Source organism: Podarcis bocagei, assembly GCF_964188305.1.
Source record: "Podarcis bocagei genome assembly, chromosome: 7".
NCBI lineage: Eukaryota > Metazoa > Chordata > Lepidosauria > Squamata > Lacertidae > Podarcis > Podarcis bocagei.
In genome coordinates, this window is record NC_138132.1 from 86,923,848 (window position 1) to 86,949,620 (window position 25,773).

Genomic DNA, 25,773 nt, shown 5'->3' on the forward strand with positions numbered 1-25,773 from the left:
TTTTAAAGGGAGCGCTGAGCCGAGCCTGTATGCATCCCAGGCTCTGCTCAGCGCTCCCTTTCACGAGCTGTGCCTAGCGTGTGTGGGGCGCTTGCAGGCTTTTCCCCAGGAGGGAGGGAGAATGGCAATTCCCCCATCTCGTAGAAAAGCCCGCAGTAGCCGCATACCCTCTAAAGAGCGCACGGCTCCTGCGGGCTTTTCTATGAGGAGGGAGAAGAGACTGACTGGCCGCGTCAGTCCCTTCTCCCTCCTCAGGGAAAAGCTCGCAAGAGCAGCGCGGAGCATGTTTGTGGCTCTCAGGGGCTTTTCCCGCCTGCATTCACTCCATAAGACGCAGACACATTTCCCCTTACTTTTTAGGAGGGAAAAAGTGCGTCTTATGGAGCGAAAAATATGTTGAGTTTGTTACAAGGTACATGTCTAGCACTCATATCCTTACATACACTACCAAGAGCTTTAGGACCTTTTGCTAGAGTTATAGTGTGTGTTTGTTATGAAAATGTGTTTTCCCACTTAACCTTACCCCCAAAGGCTTACTCACACAGTTTCACTTATAGCAATTACCTGCTTAGGAGCATTCTCATCAGGGAACTAAGTGAAACTGTACTCCTCCCCCCCTTCCCCCCCCCTTCTTCCTAATGTCTTAAAAAATGAAACTGATCTGTAAAAAAATGTTACTTGGAGAAAAAGAGAGAGAGAGAGAGAGAGAGAGATTGCACATACTTTTGTAAACCAAGAAAATATTTAATAAAAACACATTTTTAAAAAAGGGAAACTGTACTCTCAGAAGCATATATATGCATATAAATTTGATTGCCCTGGGCAAGATAAAGCAATAATAATGATAATAGTAGTAGTAGTAGTGATGAAATTGACAGCTTATATAAATGTTGCTTCAGAGAGCAAAGTTACAGTAGAAGCAGGCAGCAACTTGCACACTACAAACACAGCTTGATCTAAAGAGGACAAGGAGGTTCCTTGTCAAAAGCTTAAAGAGAGAATGTGTGACGTTTGACACACTCATGCTAAAAGTACAGCAAGAAAGGGAGAGAGGAGCGGATACCTGAAGCAAAGCTCTCAGGACAGTCCTTCAGAGCACAGAGTGAAAAGGGGTCCATGCTGGAGCTGTTAGAGCTGACCAGCCATTGAAAATCATCATTTTACAGTGGTACCTCGGGTTACAGACGCTTCAGGTTACAGACTCTGCTAACCCAGAAATAGTACCTCGGGTTGAGAACTTTGCTTCAGGATGAGAACAGAAATCGTGCTCTGGCGGCGCGGCGGCAGCAGGAGGCCCCATTAGCTAACGTGGTGCTTCAGGTTAAGAACAGTTTCAGGTTAAGAACGGACCTCTGGAACGAATTAAGTACTTAACCCGGGGTGCCACTGTATTTGTATGCCGCCTTTCCACAGTTAAAACAATGCTCAAGGCGGCTTACAATATGAAAAGATTTACATAATTACAAGTATAGCAAAGTAGTCATAATAATATTTATTTATTTATTTATTTATACATACATACATACATACATACATACCCCGCCCATCTGGCTGGGTTTCCCCAGCCACTCTGGGCGGCTTCCAAAAGAATATTAAAATACTGTGATACCTCAAACATTAAAAGCTTCCCTAAACAGGGCTGCCTTCAGATGTCTTCTAAAAGTCTGGTAGTTGTTCTTCTCTTTGACATCTGGTGGGAGGATGTTCCACAGGGAGGGCGCCACTACCGAGAAGGCCCTCTGCCTGGTTCCCTGTAACTTGGCTTCTCGCAGCGAGGGAACCGCCAGAAGGCCCTCGGCGCTGGACCTCAGTGTCTGGGCAGAATGATGGAGGTGGAGACACTCGTTCAGGTATACTGGACCGAGGCCATTTAGGGCTTTCAAGGTCAGCACCAACACTTTGAATTGTGCTCGGAAACGTACTGGGAGCCAATGCAGGTCTTTCAAGACCGGTGTTATATGGTCTCGGCGGCCGCTCCCAGTCACCAGTCTAGCTGCCGCATTCTGGATTAGTTGTAGTTTCCGAGTCACCTTCAAAGGTAGCCCCACGTAGAGTGCATTGCTTAATTCATTCTGGAGGTTCGTTCTTAACCTGAAACTGTTCTTAACCTGAGGTACCACTTTAGCTATTAGGGCGTCCTGCTGCCACTGCGCGATTTCTGTTCTCATCCTGAAGCAAAGTTCTTAACCCGAGGTACTATTTCTGGGTTAGCAGAGTCTGTAACCTGAAGTGTCTGTAACCTGAAGCGTATGTAACCCAAGGTACCACTGTATGTGGATGATACCCAGCTCTACCCCTCCTTTAAATCGGAACCAGTGAACATCCTGTGTGAGTGTCTGGAGCTGTGTGAGGGTCTGTAACCCGAGGTACCACTGTATTCTGCTTACCTGAATTTGTTGTTGTTGTTTAGTCGTTTAGTCGTGTCCGACTCTTCGTGACCCCCTGGACCAGAGCACACCAGGCACTCCTGTCTTCCACTGCCTCCCGCAGTTTGGTCAAACTTAGTTGTAAGCTGAAATAATATAATGCTAGTGAGAAATGAACTGGTGATCTTTGCTTGTTTCCTAAATTCTAAGTTGCTTTTACTATTGTCTATGTGGAACCCACTCCTTTTACAGGAGGGGCATATTAAACTTTGGTAACTCCAGATTACTGCAGTGTCCTAGATCAGGAAGCATTGCAAGCCTGTTCAGAATAAGGACTTGTACCAGGGTCAAGTCCCATGGACTGCAAGAAGATCAAACCTCTCCATTCTGAAGGAAATCAGCCCTGAGTGCTCACTGGAAGGGGAAGAAGAAGAGTTTGGATTTGATATCCCGCTTTATCACTACCCAAAGGAGTCTCAAAGTGGCTAACATTCTCCTTTCCCTTCCTCCCACACAACAAACACTCTGTGAGGTGAGTGGGGCTGAGAGACTTCAGAGAAGTGTGACTGGCCCAAGGTCACCCAGCAGCTGCATGTGGAGGAGCGGAGACGCGAACCCGGTTCACCAGATTACGAGTCCCGAGCTGAGGCCCTCCTTCAGGTTGCTTTAGGACTCTTGCAGGTCCTTCCTCAGTGGCGCTGGACTCCTCCACAGATCCTCCCGCCTCTTTCCCAAAGGAGGACTCCCCTGGGTCAGGAAAGAGCCTGGCAGAAGGTGGGTGATGCTTACCTGCTGCCCAGCAGCAGGGACAGTTCGCTCCAGCTCAGGCCTGGCCCAATATATTTTGCCTCTGAAATAAACGGAAATCTGCCCTTATTCCCTTATGGGGGACACAAGAGCCCTTATAGAGTCATTTGCAGGTTCTCGTGCCAAAGAAAGACAGAACATTCTTTATGTATGCTACAACAGCAGCAAGAATACTCATCGCAAAGTACTGGAAGACACAAGATCTACCCACCTTGGAAGAATGGCAGATGAAGGTGATAGACTATATGGGACTGGCAGAAATGACTGGCAGAATCCGAGACCAGGGAAAAGAGACGGCGGAAGAAGATTGGAAGAAATTCAAGATCTTAAGAAACATTGTAAAATTAATGAGTGTTAAAATGATGCGGCTTTAGAAAGTAAGTGGATTACAGCTGTAAAGATTAAGTTAAAAGAAAAGAAAGGTCAACAATTAGATAAAATTAAGGGTGAGGATTTGCTGAACTAAATATTTGAAATTGGAATGCAGAAAGGGGAGGTATGAGGAGGTCGGTGAAGTAGGGTTTAAGAAAATAAGGTTTTGAAATTATACTTGTTTTTTTTCTTGTTTGTGTTCATTTGTATTGTTGTGTTTGCTTATATAATCTGTGAAACTTTAATAAATATCTTATTAAAAAAAGAGTCATTTGCAGGTTCTCTATCGGTCAGAGAAAATAACAGAGGCCAACCAGAGAATATTGAGAAGCAAAGCAGCTAGTAAGCCTGATCTTTATTGATCTGTTGCAACATGGTGCCCCCTTCACACGCAGGAGGACCCAGAACAAAGGTTTGTCTGCCATTATATAGACATTTTAAATTGCCCGCCCTGGAGTCTAAGACCACCCCCAGAAACATCATACCTACATCACCGAAGGGGTGTAGTCCAAGACCACCCCCCCAGATACATCATACTTACATCACAGAAAGGGCGGTCTACAACAGAAATCTGAGTGCGTTGTTTACCTCCTGTCTGGCAGGTTACCTGTTAATGCTTACTTGATTGGATACCCTGGGGAGCCTGGCCAGTCTTTTGTAATGACAAATACTTAGTTCCTGAGCCAGGTCACAGGCTCACCCTATTCATGCATAGACATACCCTTAAGACAGGATTTGTGAGCAAAAAGACAGTGAGGAGGCTCCCCCACCTCCTCCCTCCTTGCAGAGAAAACATTTGGTCAGTTTGGAAGTGAAAATGGTTTCAGGACAGTCCTGTGCTGCTCCAGACATGTGGTCCACACATCTATGTATGCACTTGGTTGGTACATTTATGAATATATATATATAGAGAGAGAGAGAGTAAAGGGACCCCTGACCATTAGGTCCAGTCACGGATGACTCTGGGGTTGCGGCGCTCATCTTGCTTTATTGGCTGAGGAAGCTGGCGTACAGCTTCTGGGTCATATGGCCAGCATGACTAAGCCGCTTCTGGCGAACCAGAGCAGCGCATGGAAACGCCGTTGACCTTCCCGACGGAGCGGTACCTATTTATCTACTTGCACTTTGAAGTGCTTTTGAACTGCTAGGTTGGCAGGAGCAGGGACCGAGCAACGGGAGCTCACCCCCTTGCGGGAATTCAAACCGCCAACCTTCTGATCGGCAAGTCCTAGGCTCTGTGGTTTAACCCACAGCGCCACCCACGTCCCTATATATATGACCTTAAATTTTTTATTTCACCTCCTTTACCACCACTTGAGGTGACTGCAGGTGGCCTGAGGGGCATGCTGCAGCTTTGGGGGGGGGGGAGAGGCTGGAGAGGAGCAGGAAGTGGCAGAGGGAACTCCCCGCCCTGAGGGATAACTGGGGTGGCAATGGCGACTACTATCTGCAGCCAAAGGAGCATCAAAAGCACATAAGGATGCTCCTTTTTTCCAGATCTGCCACCCCTCCCACCCCTCCCCAGCCTGCTGCCTGAGGCGACTGCCCCCGTGAAGCCAATGGGTGGGCCAGTCCTGCTCCAGCTCCCCTGGGGCAGTCTGTTCTCAGAGAGCTCCACCAATGCACATAGGATCTCCAGGAATGTATGTCTGCATGTCCAGGTACCTGGGGGAAACATCAACAGATGAACAGAATGGTGATCACTGTGAGGCAGCAACCTTACCCTGCGCCACTGGGGAAATTGCATGCTGCCTCATTGTGGAAAGGAACAAGAGACATGCATGCGCACACTCTGGAATAAGTTTAATCATCTCTCTGGAGGGCTTTGGAGATGGGCTGGTAGAAGGGTTGGCTCTGTTAATTCTTAACTTTTTCGCCGGTAGCTGTTGGTACATCTTGGGTGGGGAGGCTTTGGCTTGCAAAAGGGCAACAAGGTCTTTGCAGCCCTTTCCCCCTGGGCAGGCGGAGTCTGTAGGGCTCACCTTGGAAGGACATGCTCACATGCGCTGGGGTTACGCAACTAGGCTCATTAAGCCCTGTGACTCGGGACATGCGAACTCCTTGAGGCTGAACGGTGGAAACCTAAGTACCCAGTTACCCCTCATGTGAGGCATGTCGCCTTTGAAGGAAGGATGGCCACGTACAATCACAACAGGGGAATTTCTGATGACCTCTGGGGATTAAAAAGCTACTGGCAGAGATGGGAGCCAGGAAAATGATTATCACCCCTGTCATGTGGCATGCTCTGCCAGGAGAGATTCAGCAGCTGCTTTCTGTTTCAACTACAGACTTTTCTATTCGATCAGGATTGCGCAGGCAATTAAGAATGCATCCTTCCATAATCGTTCACTGATTTCTGATTTTAATTTTTATACGGTTTCTAGCAGGGTTGTCATATTTCAAAAGGTTATAATCCGGACACAAAAGTTGTGGAGCTCTTTAAAGGAAGTTTAGCCATACGTCCAAATTTTCCCAGGCACTCCAGCTATTTCTGCCCGGACGCTGCTTCCGACTGCTGTTTTCCAGGTGTGCCTGGGGAATTACAGACATATGGCAACCCTTTTTTACCGTATGGTTTTACATTTAATTGTTGAAAGCTGCTCTGCTTTTTCAGAGGGGAAATACAGTGGTACCTGGGGTTAAGTACTTAATTCGTTCCAGAGGTCCGTTCTTAACCTGAAACCATTCTTAACCTGAGGTACCACTTTAGCTAATGGGGCCTCCTGCTGCCGCCGCACAATTTCTGTTCTCATCCTGAAGAAAAGTTCTTAACCCGAGGGACTATTTCTGGGTTAGCGGAGTCTGTAACCTGAAGCGTATGTAACCTGAAGCGTCTGTAACCTGGGGTACCACTGTACAGCAAAAGCAGGACACAGGAAGTGCCTAGTGTCTTCCCCAGAAGCTCTTGCAAGTTAGCAAGCCCAATTGCTGGACTCCACAAGGGGTGGAAAGAATTCTCTCATGCTTGAGTCCTGCCTGAAGGTCTCCCATGGGCATGCGATTAGTCACTGTGAGAACAGAATGCCATTGTTCTGATCCAGCGGGTCCTCCTTATGAGCAACCAGAGAGGTGCTGATCAGGCCCCAGTCCTGAAACCTGTTTTTCAGAACTGAGATCAGTCCTGAAAAATGGCTAATAATAAGCATCTTAACATTTCCCCCCTACACTGAAGCAGGTTTCTAGGCTAGGGTGTGTGGCCTAAACCCTTAAAAAAGTAACAACAATCACCTAAGCCCTCAGTTGGCAATATAGCTGTCTCTGATTGAAGTCCCATGTCTTCAGACCACAAAACAAAATTCTGTAGGTCGGGATGCAAAAGCTCCATCCTGCAAAGGCCTGGTTCTTGTTCCCACCAGTGTTTCCAGACTCCTTTCCTCTTGAGACTGGAGCAAAACACCTACCCTCATCTTCCAGACAAGAGGTCCTTTCATGAGTCACTGTGGAGAAGCTTTTCCAAGCTTGGTTTGGGTCGCTTTCGGTTGACTCCTTCTGGCTGTGTGGGAGTAATGAGGCCAGCACAGATGAGGCAGCCAGCTGTGGACCAGCTAAGTTATGGCTCCTCTGGGATCCTGCCACACTGTTCTGGAGGGAACCTCTGCTCTGGCCTCCAGCTGTGCTGCCTTTGGAAGTCACGTGTGAATTCACCCTCAAGATGTCTGGTGCCTTCCACTTTCAATTGCACAAACAATATAGGGTTCAGTGTGGGAGGACTTGGCGTGAATAAGATGCTTTTGAATTCTGGTGCTGGAGAAGACTCTTGAGAGTCCCAAGAAGATCAGACCGTTCCATTCTGAAGGAAATCAGCCCTGAGTACTCACTGGAAGGACAGATCCTGAAGCTGAGGCTCCAATACTTTGGCCACCTCATGAGAAGAGAAGACTCCCTGGGAAAGACCCTGATGTTGGGGAAGATGGAGGGCACAAGGAGAAGGGGACGACAGAGGACGAGATGGTTGGACAGTGTTCTCGAAGCTACCAGCATGAGTTTGACCAAACTGCAGGAGGCAGTGGAAGACAGAAGTGCCTGGCATGCTCTGGTCCATGGGGCCACGAAGAGTCGGACACGACTCAACAACAACAAGATGAGCCTGTTGGATCAGGCCCAAGGGAGCCCGTCTAGTCCAGGATTCTGTTCTCACGGTGGCCAAACAGATGCCCCAGTGGGAAACCAACAAGCAGGATTTGGGCACAAGGGTGATCTCCTCTCCTGTTGTTTCCAGCAACTGGTATTCAGAAGCACTGCTGCCTCAAACTTTGGAGGCAGAGCATAGCCATTGTGTAGCCATCCATCGCCCTCTCCTCCATGAATCTGTCCAATCCTGGTTATGTAAGCTTTCAGAATATTTAGAATTAGCCAAACTGACAGATATAATAAGACAAAAACCAAAAAGTGAAGTCACAAAGGAATGGGAGTGTCTAAATGAATACCTTAAAAGCCAAGGTTTGAGGACAGAACATCTGGCCGAGCCTGGAATAACCTTGTGAAGTGAAAGGATAAGAAAGAGGGATTTATATCTAGATGCTAGGATAGAGATGATCAGGAAAACAGGAAAACAGGAAGACACAATGAGAGATTGGTGGGATTGGTGGAAGTCAATGTTTGTTTTTCTTTTTAGTGTTTATATTATTAACTTGTAAGATATGGATTTGTGGTTGTTTTTTTTACTGAATTGGAATACAAAAAAGGGAGGTGTGAGGAGGTCAGGGAAACAAGGAAATGAATCTAAGGTATGGAAAGACTGATGTATTTTTTAAAGTGTTTTTTTATCTTTTTTTGTATTTTGTATTTTTTCTTTTATTTTTTCTTTTCTTTTTCTTTTTCTTCTTTTCTTAATTCATGTAATTCTTTTATTTGAAACCTTAATAAATATCATTTTAAAAAAAGGATTTGTGGTTTTTTTGTTTTTTGAATGTTGGTTTTTGTGTATTGTTATTTTTTGATATTTTTCGTGTTGTTGTTGTGTGGAAAATACTAATATAATTTATAATATAAAGAATAATAATAAGAGAATCTGTCCAATCCTCTTTTAAAGTAATCCAAGTTGTTGGCCATCTCTGCCTCCTGTGGGAGCAAGTGCCATAGTTCAACTGCGCGCTGCGTGAAGAAGTCCTTTCTTTTATCTGTCTTAAGATTCATTAGATATCCATGAGTTCTAGTGAATAAATGAGGGTAGATATGACAAGCAGGATATATATCTGGTTATGGTCTGGATTTTGAAGCAACAATGGCGTTTACTCCCCACTGTGGCACCTCACATTTAAGACAGAAATAGCATTACTCTGCAGTGTATGTTCAGTGTATGTTCCAAACTACATCCTGGACCAAGAAAGAAAATGCGTCAATCATTGAGGAGAATAGGGGAAAGGGGACGGCAGAGGCAGGTGGAGACTTCCAAATATCTAAGAGAGGGAAATGGCAAGCCTTAAAAAGCAGGGTTCAAATTGCCTGTCTGGATCTCTCACAAAGCATCTGAAGGGCAAAGCTCAAATGTGGGTTGTTTTGGTTTTTTTTTTTGTTTTTTTTTTTTGCATATGGCATTTTATTTCTTATACAAATATTGAGGCATAGGGTTGCTCAGCGCTATCAGTACATGCAAATATATGGTTCATTTAAGACTACTGTATATAGAACCTTTGTTCTCAATAAAGATGGAACTTACAGGTGGAGAATGCTGTTATTTTTTAATAAATCATTACTATTTGTAAAGGGAACCTTTGTTAAATACTGTACTATTATCCTTTGGAGCTGTGCTGGAACTCTGTACTTTTCTCCAGTGCTTTTTTTCTGGGGGGACATACAGAGGTACGCATACCCCTAAACATTTTGTGAATCTTTGTACTTTTGTCCATTTACTTTATTTATTTTTCCTGATTTTAACTATAAAATAGTGATTTTCTTGAGTCAAAATGAGAGTACCCTTAAACATTTTTTTTGAAAGCACTGCTTTTTCTCCTTCCAGATTGTGGTCCTTTACAGTTTAAATTTCCGATTGTTTTCTTTCTTTTTTGTTATGTTTGTATACTTGTTTGTCAATAAATAGCTTTTTAAATAGCCACCCCCAAAAACGTTTTTGGAGCTTTGTGGTCCAGAGCCCCTCAGGCTCCCTTCCACAGCATAATCCACACGGTTGTGTCTGCAAATCCACTTGGCAAGAGTGGAAAGCTATTGTAAGACTACATCCAAAGGAGGAAGATGTTTGCTCCAAAGCATCAGATTAAAAGGTAAAAGAAACTGAAATGGCAGGTGTTTATTTTCAATGTAGGTTTCATCTGCTGGCCATGCCTGGAGCACATGATATATGGAGGTGTGTGTGTGCGCAAAACAAACATGCTCTGTGTCTGTGGCCTGGCTGTGTTGCACAGGGGTAGGAAATTACACCACAAGGGATGGAAGAAAAGAGCCAGTCTGTTCCCCAGCGTCTCCTGGCCCTCCGGCTGCCCTTCCTGCCCTCCCAAAGCCACAATGACTTGCCTGCCCACTGTGGCGCAGGCCCTGCTGGGACGAAAACAGGATCCTTTTCCTCCCACAGGTCTGGCCTGGCACCATGACAGTGACACCGGCTCTGGCAGGCTTGGCTCCAAGACATTCATGGGAGGAAGGGGAGAGAGAGAGAAAGGAAGGAAGGAAGGAAATAAAACCTAGTGTCTCATCACTGGTGTGCCAAGAGGGCATTCTACAAACAGCACCCGCTATTCGGAAATTGCAGAAAGCACAAAAAGCACACATTTCCCACAAGAGAGACAGAGGCCTGCCATAGCTGTCAACTTTTTCGTTCTGCCCAGACACTGAGGTCCAGCTCTGAGGGCCTTCTGGCGGTTCCCTCGCTGCGAGAAGCCAAGTTACAGGGAACCAGGCAGAGGGCCTTCTTGGTGGTGGCACCCGCCCTGTGGAACGCCCTCCCACCAGATGTCAAGGAGAAAAAGAACTACCTGACATTTAGAAGACATCTGAAGGCAGCCCTGTTTAGGGAAGCTTTTAATGTTTAATAGGTTATTGTATTTTAGTGTTTTGTTGGAAGCTGCCCAGAGTGGCTGGGGGAACCCAGCCAGATGGGCGGGGTATAAATAACAAATTATGATGATGATGATGATGATTTTCTCTTTTCTTGCGTGGAATCCTACTCGGAATAAGGGAACTTCCCTTAAAAAAAAGGGAAACGTTGACAGCTATGGGTGGGGGAGAGGGAAGGATCGGGTGGGGGGGGGGCTGCGCGTGCCTGGGGGGGTAGCATGCTTCCCTCTCTATTGGTGGTTGGGGGCACCTCTGAGCAAACGGCGAGTGGGGGGTCGCCCGTGGGGGTTTCCCCCCCCGCCTCTTCCACGCGGGGGAGTCGCTGGGCGGGGCGCCCCCTGGCGGGGTTTCCACCCACTGCACCTTCCCGGGAGGCGCGCCTGCGCGGGAGGCCCCTCCAGTGCGGGGGCGTGGCTTCCTTCGGGTGGGTGTGGCGGGACAGAGCGCGCTCTCTCTCTCTCGCTCGCTCTCCCGCGCGCGCTCATTCTCTTGTCTGGTCCCGCGCAGGAAGTGACTAGGCGGCCTCGGCCCCGCCTCCCTCGAGGAGGCAGCTATAAGTAGGCGCGGCCCGCGCGCCTTCCGAGACAGAGCCGTGTGCGCACGAGGTCGGGCGTCAGCGCTGTCGGCGTCGCTGATTGGCCGAGGCGGGCGGACACCAGCCAGGGAAGGGAGAGGAGCAGCCGGCGCGAGGCGGCGACACTCCCGGGCAGACGCCGCTCGGGTCAGACCACCTGAGGGGACTCCGACGCCGACGCCACTCCTACGGGCCCTTCTCGGTGAGGCGGAGGCCTGAGGCGGAGAGAAAGAGCGGGCGGGCGGGCGGGCGCTTCCTCCTCCTCCGGGTTTCCCTCAGGCGGGAGCGGCCGTTAGGCGCAGGCGGGAAACGCGGGTCTGCCGGGCGCGCTCGGCCCTCACAGAGGAGGCGCGCGAGGGGCGGGGAGGGTCCCCCGGGAGGGGCTCGACGCCCCCCGGAGGGAAAGGGAGCGAGCGAGCGAGCCCCCGCCTCGGACTCCTGTCAGGACAGGCCGGTGACCTTGGCGGGCGGTATGGCTGCTGGTGTGGCCGGCCGGCCTCTTTGTCCCGCGCGGAAGCCGGCTCAGCGCCGCCCTCGGAGCGGGGAGGAAGCATTGAGCGCCTGGCCGGGGTGAGGGGCTCCCCCTGGAGTCGGACAGGTGTTTGTTGGGTGCCTAGTCCATCTGGCTCAGTACAGTGGTACCTCGGGTTAAGTATAGTGGTACCTCAGGTTACATGCGCTTCAGGTTACAGACTCCGCTAACCCAGAAATAGTGCTTCAGGTTAAGAACTTTGCTCTAGGATGAGAACAGAAATCGGGCTCCAGCAGCGGAGCGGCAGCAGGAGGCCCCATTAGCTAAAGTGGTGCTTCAGGTTAAGAACAGTTTCAGGTTAAGAACGGACCTCCGGAACGAATTAAGTTCTTAACCCGAGGTACCACTGTACTTAATTCGTTCTGGAGGTGCATTCTTAACCTGAAACTGTTCTTAACCTGAAGCACAGCTTTAGCTAATGGGGCCTCCCGCTACTGCTGCACGATTTCTGTTCTCATCCTGAAGCAAAGTTCTTAACCCGAGGTACTATTTCTGGGTTAGCAGAGTCTGTATCCTGAAGCGTCTGTAACCTGAGGTACCACTATTTCCTCAGCAGTGGCTCTTGAGGGCTTGAGGCAGGGGGTCTCCTCTTCCTATCTAGCCTAATGACCTTCCATGTGGTGGGCGGCACGGGCTGACTGACACAAGGCTTTTCTTCTTTTCTCTTCCCTCCCCTCCAATCTCCTTCCAGGATGAGAGACCCCCGGTTGCCGCTTCCTTCTTCGCACAGACGTCCTTCTTCCTCCTCCTCTTTCGCAGCAGGATGGCGGACCAGGCAGCTCCCCTGAGCATCTCTTTCAGCCAAAGGAACTTGACCACAGAGACTGGCATGCCCAGCTTATAGCAGTGACTTTCTGGCCCTGCAGTATTTAATTTTGTAACACTATTTATTACAGTATTTTTTTTAATCATACCTCAGTTTTTGTTTACACATCAAAGTAACGAGTTGCTTGTTGGGAACCGCCAAAGTTAGTTATCATGGAGACAACCACCGCCACTGTGAGGAGCTACATCACCACCGCCCTGAGCGGCACGGCCTCCTCAGGCCCCTTGGTGGATTTCCTCTGGATGCTGATATTAGGTTTCATCATTGCCTTTATCCTGGCATTCTCAGTGGGTGCCAATGACGTAGCAAATTCCTTTGGCACCGCCGTGGGCTCTGGAGTGGTGACCCTCCGGCAAGCCTGCATCCTGGCATCTATCTTTGAGACGGTGGGCTCTGTGTTGCTTGGAGCCAAAGTAAGCGAGACCATCCGGAAGGGGCTGATAGACGTTGAAATGTACAACAGCACCCAAGAGCTGCTCATGGCTGGCTCCATCAGTGCCATGTTCGGTGAGGAAAACATCCATTCCTTCTTGCCTGCGCTTGGAAACTTAAAAACACTTGAATGTGGCTCACATTGTTCATGCTGGGTGTCTTGCTGTGAATTAAAACTTCAAGTGGCTCAATTGTTGCCCAAAGTCCACTTAACCACTTTGCCTTTCTTTCTTAGGCTCAGCTGTTTGGCAACTAGTGGCTTCGTTTTTGAAGCTTCCCATTTCTGGTACACATTGTATTGTCGGGGCGACAATTGGCTTCTCTCTCGTTGCCAAAGGACAGGAAGGAGTCAAGTGGTCTGAATTGCTTAAAGTTGGTAAGCAATAACCTTATGGCCATCTTTTCCTTAATAAATGCAGGCCTTGATTTCAGTATGCAATTTTAACGTGGCAACAGCATTGTCTTGCAGTAGCAAATATTTAGTGTGTCCTTAATTCTTTTCCAGTGCTGTCCTGGTTCATCTCCCCCCTCCTTTCTGGCATCATGTCTGCTGTCCTGTTCTTTGTTGTCCGTAGGTTCATTCTTTCCAAGGTAGGTCTTCTTCCCAATAAAACCTGATGTTCATATGAGATGAATGTGGTGGGTGGGGACTCCTGAAACATGCTGCTACTGGCATGTCAGAACTCACATTGGGAGCCATGAGCCATGAGGTCTAGAAGCTTTATTAACTGAAGGTGGAATGCTAATAATGGATTGCAAAATGTGCCCCCCCCAAGGTAGCCTACAAGCCTACTGTAATTTTTAATTTGTGTCCGTCTGTGGACAGCTTCCACTTGGCTGGACACTTGCCAAGTGATGGCATTTTCCCTTTCCTTGGCACTGACTATGCTGAAGAGAATTTTTAAAAAATATAGTTTAGTGTTCTAGGCAGAACAAATGCTGTGTAAACCACAGTTTAAAACTTTGCTTATGTGAAATGTAATTAAGTTTTCCCCAGCAGCAGATTCTCACATCTCTCTAAAAGATGAATTGTCTCTGTTACAGCTGTCCAGAGTCCTCTGTTGAGAGGTTGTTCCTTTTCATGCAGGCACATGGCTGAACAGAACTGTAGTCCACAGTCTGGCCTAGACTAGATGGGAGGGGCAACAGCGAATTGCCACTGGCAACTTTGATTCTAGATTTGAGTAGCATTGTATTCATTTCAGAGACCCAGTTTCAATTGTATTGTGTTAAATCATGCTATGATAGTTACAAAGCAATGCATTTGTAAAAGTGGGGAATTCCCCACAGAAATGCGGCTTGAAGAATGTTTCACTTATGTGGTATCGCTGTGAGCAGAGGGGACCTGGGTTTGCCTATTGCGAAACTCCTTGTCTTGTAGGTAGATCCCGTTCCGAATGGTTTGCGTGCATTGCCCATCTTCTATGCCTGTACAATCGGGATCAACCTCTTCTCCATTATGTACAGTGGTGCGCCTTGTAAGTAGACATTTGAAACAAGAGCTTGAATTTTTATAACCCTTTATTAACTTCTCAATCAAACAAAGAATTTTACCCCTTTTGCTTTACAGGAATGACTTCTCCTAGAAGGCAGCTGGCCTGGGCCAGTTACAGAAGGCTGCAGGCTCAACCCTAGATAATAATTTCCTCCCTCCTACCCAAGAGGCCTGCCTGCTCACAATCTAAATGGCTAGTAGAGACCTGTTCTCCTTAGTCCTCACAGAAGCTGCAGATTCTGACAGCTTAGCTGCTGATACTGGGGTGCCACAGGCTCCCTCCTTTAATTACCTGCAAATCCTGACACTCTCCTCTTCCCCTCCCCCTTTGCCTCTTTCCTGAGACCTGGGATGCTAGCTGCTGAGAAAGAAGGGGGCCTTCTCAACATTCTGCTTAATGAATTCAGGCTCACGGCAGGGCAAGAGGCCCTGTGGTGTTTTCCCCGATGATGCCTTGATTGCGTTTGATCCCAAATAATTCATCCTGTTATCCTCCCGCCCCCAAGAAGAGCTGCTGGCAACTAAGTACTTTGAAGAGGAATTCCATGGTCCTTTCTTGTGGCTTTCTGGGGTCTCTCAGTTGAAATCTTAAACTGTCTGTTACTAAGAGTAGGAGAAAGAAGCTGCCTTCTAGTTCAATACATAAGGTGTAGGATTAGGTTGTGACTGGTGGAAAGCAGATGGGTGTCAGGAATTCTAAGTTGCAAGTTGTCTGATGAAGGTTAAAAGCTTAGATTTGAATATTGGTTGCCTCAAGGTGAGAGACGGTGGCAGCTCTGACACAAAGAACATGGGGCAAGGGTAGGCTATGGCGCCATGTCCCACCTGAAATGGGGGATGGTTTGCGCCACAGTTGCTCTGTGGTACTTGGGGGTCAGATAAATGTCAATCACAAATTTGTGGGCTCCCTCCTGGTTTTGCCTCGGAGCCTTTTGTTGCTATTGACACTCTCTGCATCTAGCCTCATGCCTTTAGGGGGCCAAGTAAACAAAAAGTGCAGCTAACCATGGAAGCGAGGGGTGGGCAGGGAGAAGCGACTTGCATCCAGGTGTGTTATGGTTGGAGGCTAGGACCTGACTTGAACTACCTAATTCCAGCAGGGCAAATCCTTTTCTGTAGACGAGGCCTTATGCTGTGAGAGACCATGAAGTTTCTGTAGCTGGGCCAATTAAAGTGCTCTTGGGCTAACTCTGTAAAAAGCATCTTGTGAGTCTGAGACAGGTTTGGGAAGCCTGATGATGTGAGTGGGGCTGTTTCCAAACTTCACAAAGACTGTTAACGGAGGGAGGGTTTTAGAGTATGTGGATGTTGGATGGAAAGAATGTAACCTGGCAGGTTGTACTTTTTACTTCTGTTAAGCTGCAATTGTAACTTTGAATGCTAGACTTCATTGCCTGTTAATACGGAAGACATAGATGTTGCAGATCTCAGAAGAGCAAGAAACCCTGGTCACTAAACCTTCTGTTCAGCTGGGGAAGAGCTCTTTTGTGCTGGGAAGGGCCCCGCCGGCCTTGGGGTTTTCAAGATGCATTGTTTTATTTCCTAGTGCTGGGCTTTGACAAACTTCCCGTCTGGGGCATCGTCCTCATATCGGCGGGGAGCGCTGTTGTGTGTGCTCTCATCGTCTGGTTCTTTGTCTGTCCAAGAATGAAGAAGAAAATTGCACGTAAGTACATTTAGAATTGTACATAATGTAATCTTGCAAATGTATATCTGAATGCAGTGAGAGGCTGGCTGTTTGCTTTCAAACGTAATCTAAACATGAAGCACCCTTCATGCGTCTTCCCACAAGGCACTTAACTGGCACAAATGGATGTCTTCTGGATTTTGTGCAGTTGAGAACTTAAGAGCCTTTTCTGTGTGCACTTGTAACAGGGCTATCTGTTCCCTGTGCCAGGCCAAGTGACAAAAGGCGGACATAAACTCTATGCACATAGGTGGTAGGAAAGGGATACCCAAGAGAGGCATGTCTGTCACATCTAAAGCCCTGGATGCAGAACCCTGTGTGCATCCTCAGCCTTTTTTGCCCAGTGTTTTCACAGATGCTATAAACAGGATTCAAAACCTACTAGCTCAGGGCTGCTGCTTTAACAGGGAGGTGAGGCAAGGTTTTGGGCATCTCTTTATGCACATTATGAAGGCTTTCTTGCTTGTCCTCCTGCAACTTCACTTCCTTCTGCAGAAGAGATCAAATCAAGTCCCTCTGAGAGTCCCTTAATGAAGAAGAAGAGCAGCCTGAAAGAGCAGGATGAGGCCAAGGTGGATAATAAGATTGCTGATGATGATGACCAGAGGAATTCCCCTACCGAAGGGGAGCCGTCCTCTGTGCCCCACAGAGCAGCTGTGGAGGAAAGGATGGTCTCCTTCAACCTGGGAGAGCTGGAGGAGATTCCAGAGCGGGAGCGGCTGCCCAGGGTGGAGATGAAGGAGACCAGCATTGACAGCGGTGAGTTGGCTCTGAAGCGGGGCGTGAGGGGTGGGGCAGCTCAAGCAAGTGTGAGCTGTGATGCCAGGGCAGTTTCCCTTCTCGTGCCAACCCGGACTTTCTGCCTGCAGGAGCCATGTCCTTTCCAAACGGTAGCCTTGCCCAATTCAACCAGGCTGTCAGCAGCCAGATGAGTTCCAGCGGGCATTACCACACGGTGCACAAGGACTCTGGCCTCTACAAGGAGCTGCTGCACAAGCTCCACCTGGCCAAGGTGGGGGACTGCATGGGCGACTCCTCAGCGGACAGCAAGCCCCTGCGGCGCAACAACAGCTACACCTCATACACCATGGCCATCTGCGGAATGCCCCTGGACTCGTTCCGGGTGAAGGAGGCTGAGCCAAAGGGAGCAGATGAGGCGGAGAGGCTGGCATGGTCTGGATCAGATTCCAAGAAGAGGATCCGGATGGACAGCTACACCAGCTACTGCAACGCTGTGGCCGACCCCCACCCAGCCGACGTGGACTTGAGCCAGGCAGAGAAGGGTGGCAGCAGTGGCTCCCTGGATGAGTGGTATGACCAGGACAAGCCGGAGGTGTCCCTCCTCTTTCAATTCCTGCAGATCCTGACGGCCTGCTTTGGGTCCTTCGCCCATGGGGGAAATGATGTGAGGTCAGTGGCTGCGCAGCTTGAGTGGTTTAGAAAGATCTATTTTCCCATAAGGCCCTGCCTGTAATGGAGCCTTTCCACTTAATTGATCCCTGTGTGTTCCCTTTTGGCAGCAACGCGATTGGTCCTCTGGTTGCCCTGTACTTGGTCTACAAAACAGGCGATGTGTCTTCAAAGGTGGCGACACCGATTTGGCTCTTGCTGTACGGTGGTGTCGGGATCTGCACTGGCCTGTGGATCTGGGGGAGGAGGGTCATTCAGACCATGGGGAAGGATCTCACTCCCATCACACCATCTAGGTAAAGTGGAGAGCTTTTTTGCTTTATACTGAGCACGCTGAGGGGGGGGGGGGAGTAAACTGTGTGGTTTGGAGGGCTGGGCTGGAGTGAAGCTGGCAGATGTAAGGACCCTATTAGCTGAAAAGGTCTTGGGTTTGTCTGCTTGCTTTGAAGGTGTTTAGAACTTGGTTATGTAAGTATCAGTGTGAAGGTTTGTCATCACACCTAAAGTATTCCTGATGCAAGCTTACCGTCTCTGACAAGAAAAATAACCCCCTTCAGCCATGCCTTCTTCTGAAGCAGTTTTCTTTAGTGAATGCTCTTGAAGGTGGTGGACACTCCTTCATTGGAGGCTTTTAAGCAGAAGTTGGCAGGCCATCTGTCAGGGATCCTTGAGCTGTGGTTCCTGCATGGCAAGGGGTTAGACTAGATGAGCCTTTGGGGGTTCAACTCTGATTCCACAACCCTTCAATCTGCCTTGTTCCTTTCACCCTTGGAGCTAGTTCTCTTTCTGGCAGTTCTGCATGTTTTCCTCTTCATACCTGCTCAGTTTCTTCAGCTTTGCTTCATGCCCTTCCTGAGTTTGCTTAGCGCTTTGTAGCCTTCAGCCTTTGAACTGAGTAGCTGTGCCTTGTGCACAGCGGACAAGCCTTTCATCTGCGCCAGCCTCCCCTGGGGGCTTTTTCCTCTAGCCTCCTTGATGTGTAAAGGTTTGCTGTTTCAGTCTTGGCAGCAGAGCAAAAAAATGTGACTGCTAGGACTCTTTATCTCTTCGGGGCTCTCACCTATCATAAAGGTGTGTGCTTGGCTCTGCAGATGCCAAGGTGCTCTGCATCACTTACCAGTGCAACAGCCAAAGGCGCTCACCATTTCCTCCGACCTTAGAGCAGAGGGAGGGGTAACAGGATAATTGCAGCCCCTTTTGGAAGCTCCAGGAGGAAGAGGAAGGATGGGTGCTCCTTTGCCAGAGGTTGATGAGCGTAAATTGTGATTGCCAGACATGCATAACTTAATATTGTGTCCTTGACTCTGTTGCCAGCCCTGAGTGAGGCCTTGAAGAGTGGGGGTGTGTCATCCTGGGATGTCGATTCAGGCTTACAGCTAGACTTCAAAACGGAATAATGTAGAGTGGGGCAGCCAAATGTTACATGGTTACCAGTAACTGCAGGGTCCCTTATCTTTTCTTTTAGCTGCAGCTGGAAGGCAGAGTGTCAGCTTCTGCCTGCCTTTCCTATGAGCAAGAGCTATGAGCCCATGCAGGGTAAAAGAAGGAGAAATGACAGGGCAGTTGGAGGCTGTAGTTCGCTTCCCAGCCCCAGCAAAAGGGAAAAACAACTTGAAATGGAAGGGGTGGGGTTTGTAACAACCTTGGGCTCCGCTTTGGGAACCCTGATATATTGAAGCTGCCCAGTGGCTCAGCCTAACACCAGCTCTTTGTCCACAGTGGCTTCAGCATTGAGCTGGCGTCTGCTTTGACCGTAGTAATTGCTTCAAATGTTGGCTTGCCTATCAGCACGACTCACTGCAAGGTAAGTGGAAGAGCTTCTTTGCGTAACACTTGGATCTATGTCACTGGCAAGGGGGCAGTCCAGTTGAGGCTCAGGGGCATTAGGAAGAAAGTGGGTGGCAGATTTTGGCTGGCTCAAGAACCGGGGTGGGGTATTGCATTTTTATTCTCATACCTGGGCTGGGAGAGAGTTGTTTGCTCAAGGCCACCTCGGCTTCATGGCTGAGCAGGGATCTGATTCCTGATCTTACAGATCCAAGTCCTAGCACATTTTCCCTGTTACCTCTGTCTCAGCTGAAGTTTGAGAACTGGATTAAGTCTGCTTTTAAAATTCATTTGAGCTCTAAGGTAATGGAGAGTTCTTCATCGTTTTGTGAACTGAATGAATTCTGGACTGTTCTGACTAGCCTTTGTGGGCCCGCCTGCCTTGGTGCCTGGGACTTTCAGATCTTATCCTTTGTCAGGAGTGCTTGTGCAAGAACTGTGCTTTGTCCCTTGCTGCAGGTGGGTTCTGTGGTCTCTGTGGGATGGCTGCGCTCCAAGAAAGCCGTGGACTGGCGCCTGTTCCGCAACATCTTCATGGCCTGGTTCGTCACAGTCCCAATTTCTGGTCTCATCAGTGCTGCCATCATGGCACTCTTCAAGTACCCCATCCTAGGGCGATGAAACAGACGTGCCGGCAACCCTGTAGCTTTGCTGCCCACAAGCGCCTGTCTGCATATCCTTGCCAAGTGGCTGAAACAGTGTTAGGGTGACTCCACCATGTGCAAGAGGGGCCGGTTGTCTTCTTGATGCTGTACCTGCTTTTACGCATAAATCTCTTGTCTTGGAGCTAGAGAAGTCCCACTTCTGCTGGGCTGTGAATAATTGTGTCTACATTTCTATACTGTTTTGTATTGAGCTTTAACTTCATAATTAATGTTATTAGACCTATTATTCTTGTTCTCTGAGCTGAGCCTTGAACCTGGCGAGCACAATGAGGAGGAGGGAGTAGCTTAGCAGAAATGTATGTGATGAGGGGCCACTTTTATAAATAAAAAAAACTTTTTAAAATAAAGTAGGCTGGGGTGTGTTTTGGTGGGGGGCAGCACTGAATCTTTGCTTGGAAGCACATGGTACTGGGGCCCAAGACAGCCATCAACCCAAACTCTTTTGTTAAATAAGCACCAATCCAGTTTGGTTCAGTGAGCCAAGAATGTCTGCCTGTGCAAGTGGCTTCACTGCATGATGGCAGCACCTGTAGAGTTGAAAGGTGACCCTGCAATGCAGGAATCACAGCTAAAGAATCTGGCAGATGGCCAGCCTCCCAATGAAGGGGAATCTATTACCTTCTGAAGGATTCCTGGAGATAGTCCTCTCCTTTATGAATGAAGGGGCTATTGATGCCAGTTTCTGGTAACCACAGAAGGGGAGAAGGCTCTTGGGAGTGAATCCTGCTTGAGGGTCTCTCACTGGGGCATCTGGTTGGCCACTGTGAGAACAGGTTACTGGACTAGTTGGGCCATTGGCCCAATCCTGCAGGTTCTTTTTCCCCTGAATGATCCAGATTTGTTCCTTAATGTCAAATGCACTTACAAAGATAAACATTAAAACGTTAACTAACAGGCCACAAAATCAAAGAACCAGCATGAAAATATCAAATATTTGAACCATTGCCAAAAAGCTCAGGAAGATCAAAAGGACTTTGCAGAAAGGCAGGCGCCTGGGGAGATCCTGTGAGGCACCACCTTCAAAGCAGTCCCGTATATTTGTTTATAGGTGGGTACCCAGGGAGGGCAGAAGCAGCCCTGACGTGCTCTGGCCCTCAGCCGTGAAAAGCTTTTCTAGGTCCCAGCAAACAGACTGGGTGCCTTAGGGGATTGATCTACCACAGGTGTCACATGATACCAGCCAGTCCTAACTAGTCATCTAGCAGACACATTCTGTCCTGAGGGCAGTTTACGGAGACAGCCCCATGTAATGAGCCTGACCTGCAGGTTACTGGAGCATGGAGTGCAGAGGCCCTGCCCTGCCCACCTGGTTTATCATGGAAGCTAGGAGTTAAGGCATTCCATTCCAAAGAATGGGTCTGAGCTTTGCTGAGGTCGAAGTTGAGCTACCCAGGGGAGCCTTCCACTTCCATTCTGTCCTGTCTACCTTGCCTCAATCCCCTCATCCCTTGAGACACATATGGGTGGTGGTGCAGACCTAGAACTTCTTTCATCCCCCTTGAAGATGGTTAGAGCATATTTTCTGGCATGCCGTCAGTCCTGGAAGATCATAGCCAAATGCTCCGAGGAGCATCTGGCACACTGGTAAGTGGGCGCTTCAGCAGCCATGTGGATGAGCAGTTTAACTGCAATGTTGAGAATCTGGTCTTATTTCATGCAGCCTCTTGTTGCCTCTATAGCATGCTCTAATCTTCAAGCTGCACCCTGTAATTATATAATTACTCTTTCCCCCACTGCTGGCTCCGTGGAATTGTGAGCTGGGGTGGGGGCAGCAGGGGAGTCCTGCAAGGATCTGTGCTGGCCCTGAGGACTTCCTGCCCTGTAGTCACAACTGCAGATCGTTCGTTCCCAGGCAACTCTCCCCTTCCTGGCATTTTATCTCATCTCGTAATCTGCTCTGAAGAATATTCCATGGCTGTTAAGTCCTGCTCTTGGGAAAGTGGTAATAGGCAGTTGGGGAACTGTAGAGATGGTCCTAATGTAAGCAGAGCCTGGCCTGCATCTAGTTATGTGGCCAGCCAGCTGCAGTGCCTTCCTGAGTGTTCCTCTGCCCTGCAATTGGTATTCAGCTCCAGTTGGAGTATCTCAGGGGGGCTGGGGTGATCTAATCCACAGTTTCAGGTAGCAGCCAGCCAGGTGTTCTGGTAGCTCCCATGCATGGCCTGGGCAGATGGCTTCCCAGCTTTGATCCTCCTCAGGAAGCCCCACAGATAGCACACTGCAGTAATCCAGCCTTGAAGTAACCAGTGCATGAACTTTAGTTGAGAGTTCTGTATTGGAGGATGTTGGACTAGGTGAGCCTTGGGGTCCTTTCCAACTCTGCCATCCTATGATTCTACTGTGGCAAGGCTTTCCTGATCCAAAAATCAATGCTTCATTGGAAAGTGGGGAGGCACAATTTGCCTTGAAGGAGTCAGTTCTGCGCCACCTCCTTAAGAAGACTCCTGCCCTGGCCCCATAAGTGTTAACGACTATTGCACAGGGGCAGATATCCACTTTCTGGACAAGGTGCTTGAGAAAGTTGACGGTCCAACTTCAGGCATGTTTGGAGAAAGTGGATTACTTAGATCTGTTCCGGCTTCAGGCCTGGTCATGGCATCCAAACTGACTTGGTTGACCTTGACTGATGACATTTATTGGGAGAGAGATGAAAGTGTTGTGCAATCTTGGCTCATTCTTCTCAATCTGCCGCTTAGGATAGTGTTGGCCCCAGTATCCTGGACAGGTGCGCCATCTCCTAGGGCAGGGGTCTGCAACCTTTAAGACAAAAAGAGCCACTTGGACCCGTTTCCGAAAAAACAACAACAACTGGGAGCCGCAGAAACATTGCAACATTTAAAACAAATATAACACTGCATATATTGTTTCTTGCCTTAATGCTATATATACAGGATCGTGCAGTCAGCTGTCAATCTCAAGAAAAAAGGACAAATTAATAGCTAATTAAAATATTTAATTTACAACCAGGTAACCAGGTTAATGGGACTTTTGCTCCTGAACCTCAGTGCTCAGTGTCTGCACATCAGGGCTGTAAGACGTCACCTTCATTTTCACACAGGCTTGCAAGCTGTCATCTGTGAGGCGTGATCGGTGTTTGTTTTTAATATAGTTCATGTTGGAGAAGACCTGCTCACATACATATGTGGAAGAGACCACAAGGGCCATCGAGTCCAACCCCCTGCCAAGCAGGAAACGCCATCAGAGCACTCCTGACATCTGGTTGTCAAGCCTCTGCTTAAAGACCTCCAAAGAAGGAGACTCCACCACACTCCTTGGCAGCAATTCACCAAACTTTCCCCTGCTTAAGTTTAAAAAGGGGCTTCAAGCAACTAAAAAGGGGCTTCAGGCAACTAACTCCACGTGGAATTCCACGCGACCGCGACTGCATAATCAATGCCACAAAATGCCAAAGAAAATTAACCAGGGCCCCAGTGAACCATAAATCATAATCAGTGCCTGATGTAAATAATAATTAATAATGAGGGCCCAATGTCATCCTCGTCATTATAAAAATAATCCCTCTCTTCGCGCCGCCCAGCCTCCCAAGAAAAAAACCCCACTTCAAACGGTCACAAACCACAAATTCCACGCGACCGCGACTTGCTATGCCCAATAATCAATGCCCCAAAATGCCATAGAAAATTAATCAGGGCCCCAGTGTACCATAAATCATAATCAGTGCCTGATGTAAATAATAATTAATAATGAGGCATTCGTCATTATAAAAATACCTTTTTTGACACTTTTTATTATTTCTTTGTTTGCCCCCTCAAAATTACTCCTCCTCATAGAAATAAACATTAAATTAACAAGTTACCTTTTTTTGAGTGTGTGTTCTTCACTCCCCTTCAAAACAGTGACCAGTGTATATGCCCCCTTTCAATGCAGCCTGCTTACAAAGGCGGGACGACAAAGACCAGCAATAAGCTGTTGCATAACGTTTCCCAAGGAAAGTGTTAGCTATTCACCAAACTTTCCCCTGCTTAAGTTTAAAAAGGGGCTTCAGGCAAGTAAAAAGGGGCTTCAGGCAACTAACTCCCACGTGGAATTCTAAGATGGCGGCCACCTCAGAAGACCACATGGGCAGATAAGATGGCTGCGGGGACGATCCGGTTACCCAGCAACAGCACAGCTGATTCCGACGCTTTTGAAAGCAGCCGGCAAAGCAAGCGTTGGAGCGCCGAAGGCACCTCACCCCCACAAGGAGAATGCTGCGACAAGCCCCGACGCTACCACAAGCCTCCCTCTCTTCGCGCCGCCCAGCCTCCCAAGAAAAAAAACCCACCTCAAACAGTCACAAAGCACAAATTCCACGCGACCGCGACTTGATCCGCCCACAACCTGATCCGCCAGGCGCGCCGAGTCCTCCCCAGGAAAGGTAAAATGCGGCGATGAGCTTGCGCTTGCGTAGCGCGCTGGGCTCACAGCAGCGAATCGACTTGGATAGGCAGCAAGCAATCCAAACGGAGAGGTTTTCTGCGCGATCAAGGCGCCCCCAGTAGATAAGGGAGTGATCCAATCATAAGCGGCTTTTTGCGTGTTTCCGCCCAGAAAATGCTCCTCCTCCCCTCGCCTCCGCCCCTCGCCTCCTCCCCTCGCCTCCGCCCCGGAGCCACAGCAAAGGCTTTAAAGAGCCGCATGCAGCTCTGGAGTCGCAGGTTGCCGACCCCCGTCTTAGGGCCTGAGTCCAATATGCAGATGATGCCCAGCTCCATCTCTCTGTTCCACCTGAATCAGGAGAGGTGGTTGAGGTGTTAGACCAGCGCTTGGAGGTAGTGATGGGTTGGAAGTGGGCCAATAAACTGAACCTGAGTGCTGAAAAGATGGAGGTGTGATGAGTCCCAGATTCTCAGGCTCAACAGATGGGGAGCCGACTTGCCCTTGGTGGGGTTGCGCTCCCTTGGAAGGCACAGCTTTGGAGTTTGCTCCTGGGTTCAGCGCTGTCACTGGACTCTCAGCTGACCTTAGCTGCCTTATTTCAGCTCTGGCTGATTTGCCAGCTTTAACGCCTTTTGGATTGAAATGACTTGGCTGCTGTACTCCGCACGCGGTAACTTCCAGATTGGATAATTGCAGCACACTCTAGGTGGGGCCGGCTCTTTGCCATTTTCAGCCTAACCCGCCTCACAGGGTTGTTGGGAGGATGAAAGGGGTGAAGGGAACACAGAGCTTGTTCAGAGGAAGAGCAGAAGAAAATCCAATTCTGGTGGTCTGCAGAACATTGAGGCTTGAGACTCCCTCAGAACCTCTCATTCACTGGAGGTTTTTAAACAGGTTGGGCGGTCATCTGTCAGGAATTAATTAGCTGTGATTCCTGAATGGCAGAGAGGTTGGACTGAATTAACCCTCAAGGATTCCTTCTGACGCTACGATTCTACGGCTATCCACCTTGCCTTGCTCTGCAATGGGATGCCGAACCGTCCTCTGAGGTCCAGAACATTTTAAACTCTAATGCGATATCGGTTAGCAAAACTATGCTGCCATCTCTAATTGGTTTTCTTTGCAGCTCTGAGCTGAGAGAGTGCACTTTGGTCCAATGCGCATAAAGACAAGGTGCCGTCCTTCTGCAAATTAAGAAGTGTCTAAATTTGAGGTCCCCTTTGTGCTTGAGAAACACTCCCCCCCACCTCCCCAAATGATCCTCCTGATTCCCCGTCCCCCACTCACCCTGCCTGCCCCTGAGCTGCATTCTTGATGCTGCCTGTTGGAAGGATGTTGGGGGGCAGGCAGGCAGGTGCTCTGATTGGTTGGCCCCTTCTCCAGGGGAGC

General features: G+C 48.7%; 1 protein-coding gene and 1 long non-coding RNA gene across 2 annotated transcripts in view; one reads left to right on the forward strand and one right to left on the reverse strand.

Annotated features, from left to right (window-relative positions):
• The window catches only part of LOC308592091, a 302,880-nt gene that overhangs the window by 276,125 nt on the left and 982 nt on the right, over positions 1–25,773 (reverse strand). The window lies entirely within an intron of this gene.
• Positions 11,147–20,351, forward strand: SLC20A1 (solute carrier family 20 member 1). Its single transcript, XM_081203053.1, has 11 exons — positions 11,147–11,332; positions 12,354–12,995; positions 13,156–13,296; positions 13,426–13,511; positions 14,302–14,398; positions 15,962–16,081; positions 16,598–16,861; positions 16,972–17,512; positions 17,623–17,808; positions 19,232–19,316; positions 19,799–20,351. Exons 2-11 carry the CDS (start codon positions 12,641–12,643, stop codon positions 19,958–19,960), a joined length of 2,037 nt encoding a protein of 678 aa, XP_081059179.1. The 5' UTR covers positions 11,147–11,332; positions 12,354–12,640; the 3' UTR covers positions 19,961–20,351.

Bases quoted from the DNA above. Each gene is read 5' to 3' on its own strand.
- SLC20A1 (XM_081203053.1), top strand. From the start codon at position 12,641: ATGGAGACAACCACCGCCACTGTGAGGAGCTACATCACCACCGCCCTG. The intron at 14,399-15,961 runs GTAAGTAGACAT...TTTATTTCCTAG, and splicing joins TATGTACAGTGGTGCGCCTT to TGCTGGGCTTTGACAAACTT. The intron at 19,317-19,798 runs GTAAGTGGAAGA...CCCTTGCTGCAG, and splicing joins TCAGCACGACTCACTGCAAG to GTGGGTTCTGTGGTCTCTGT.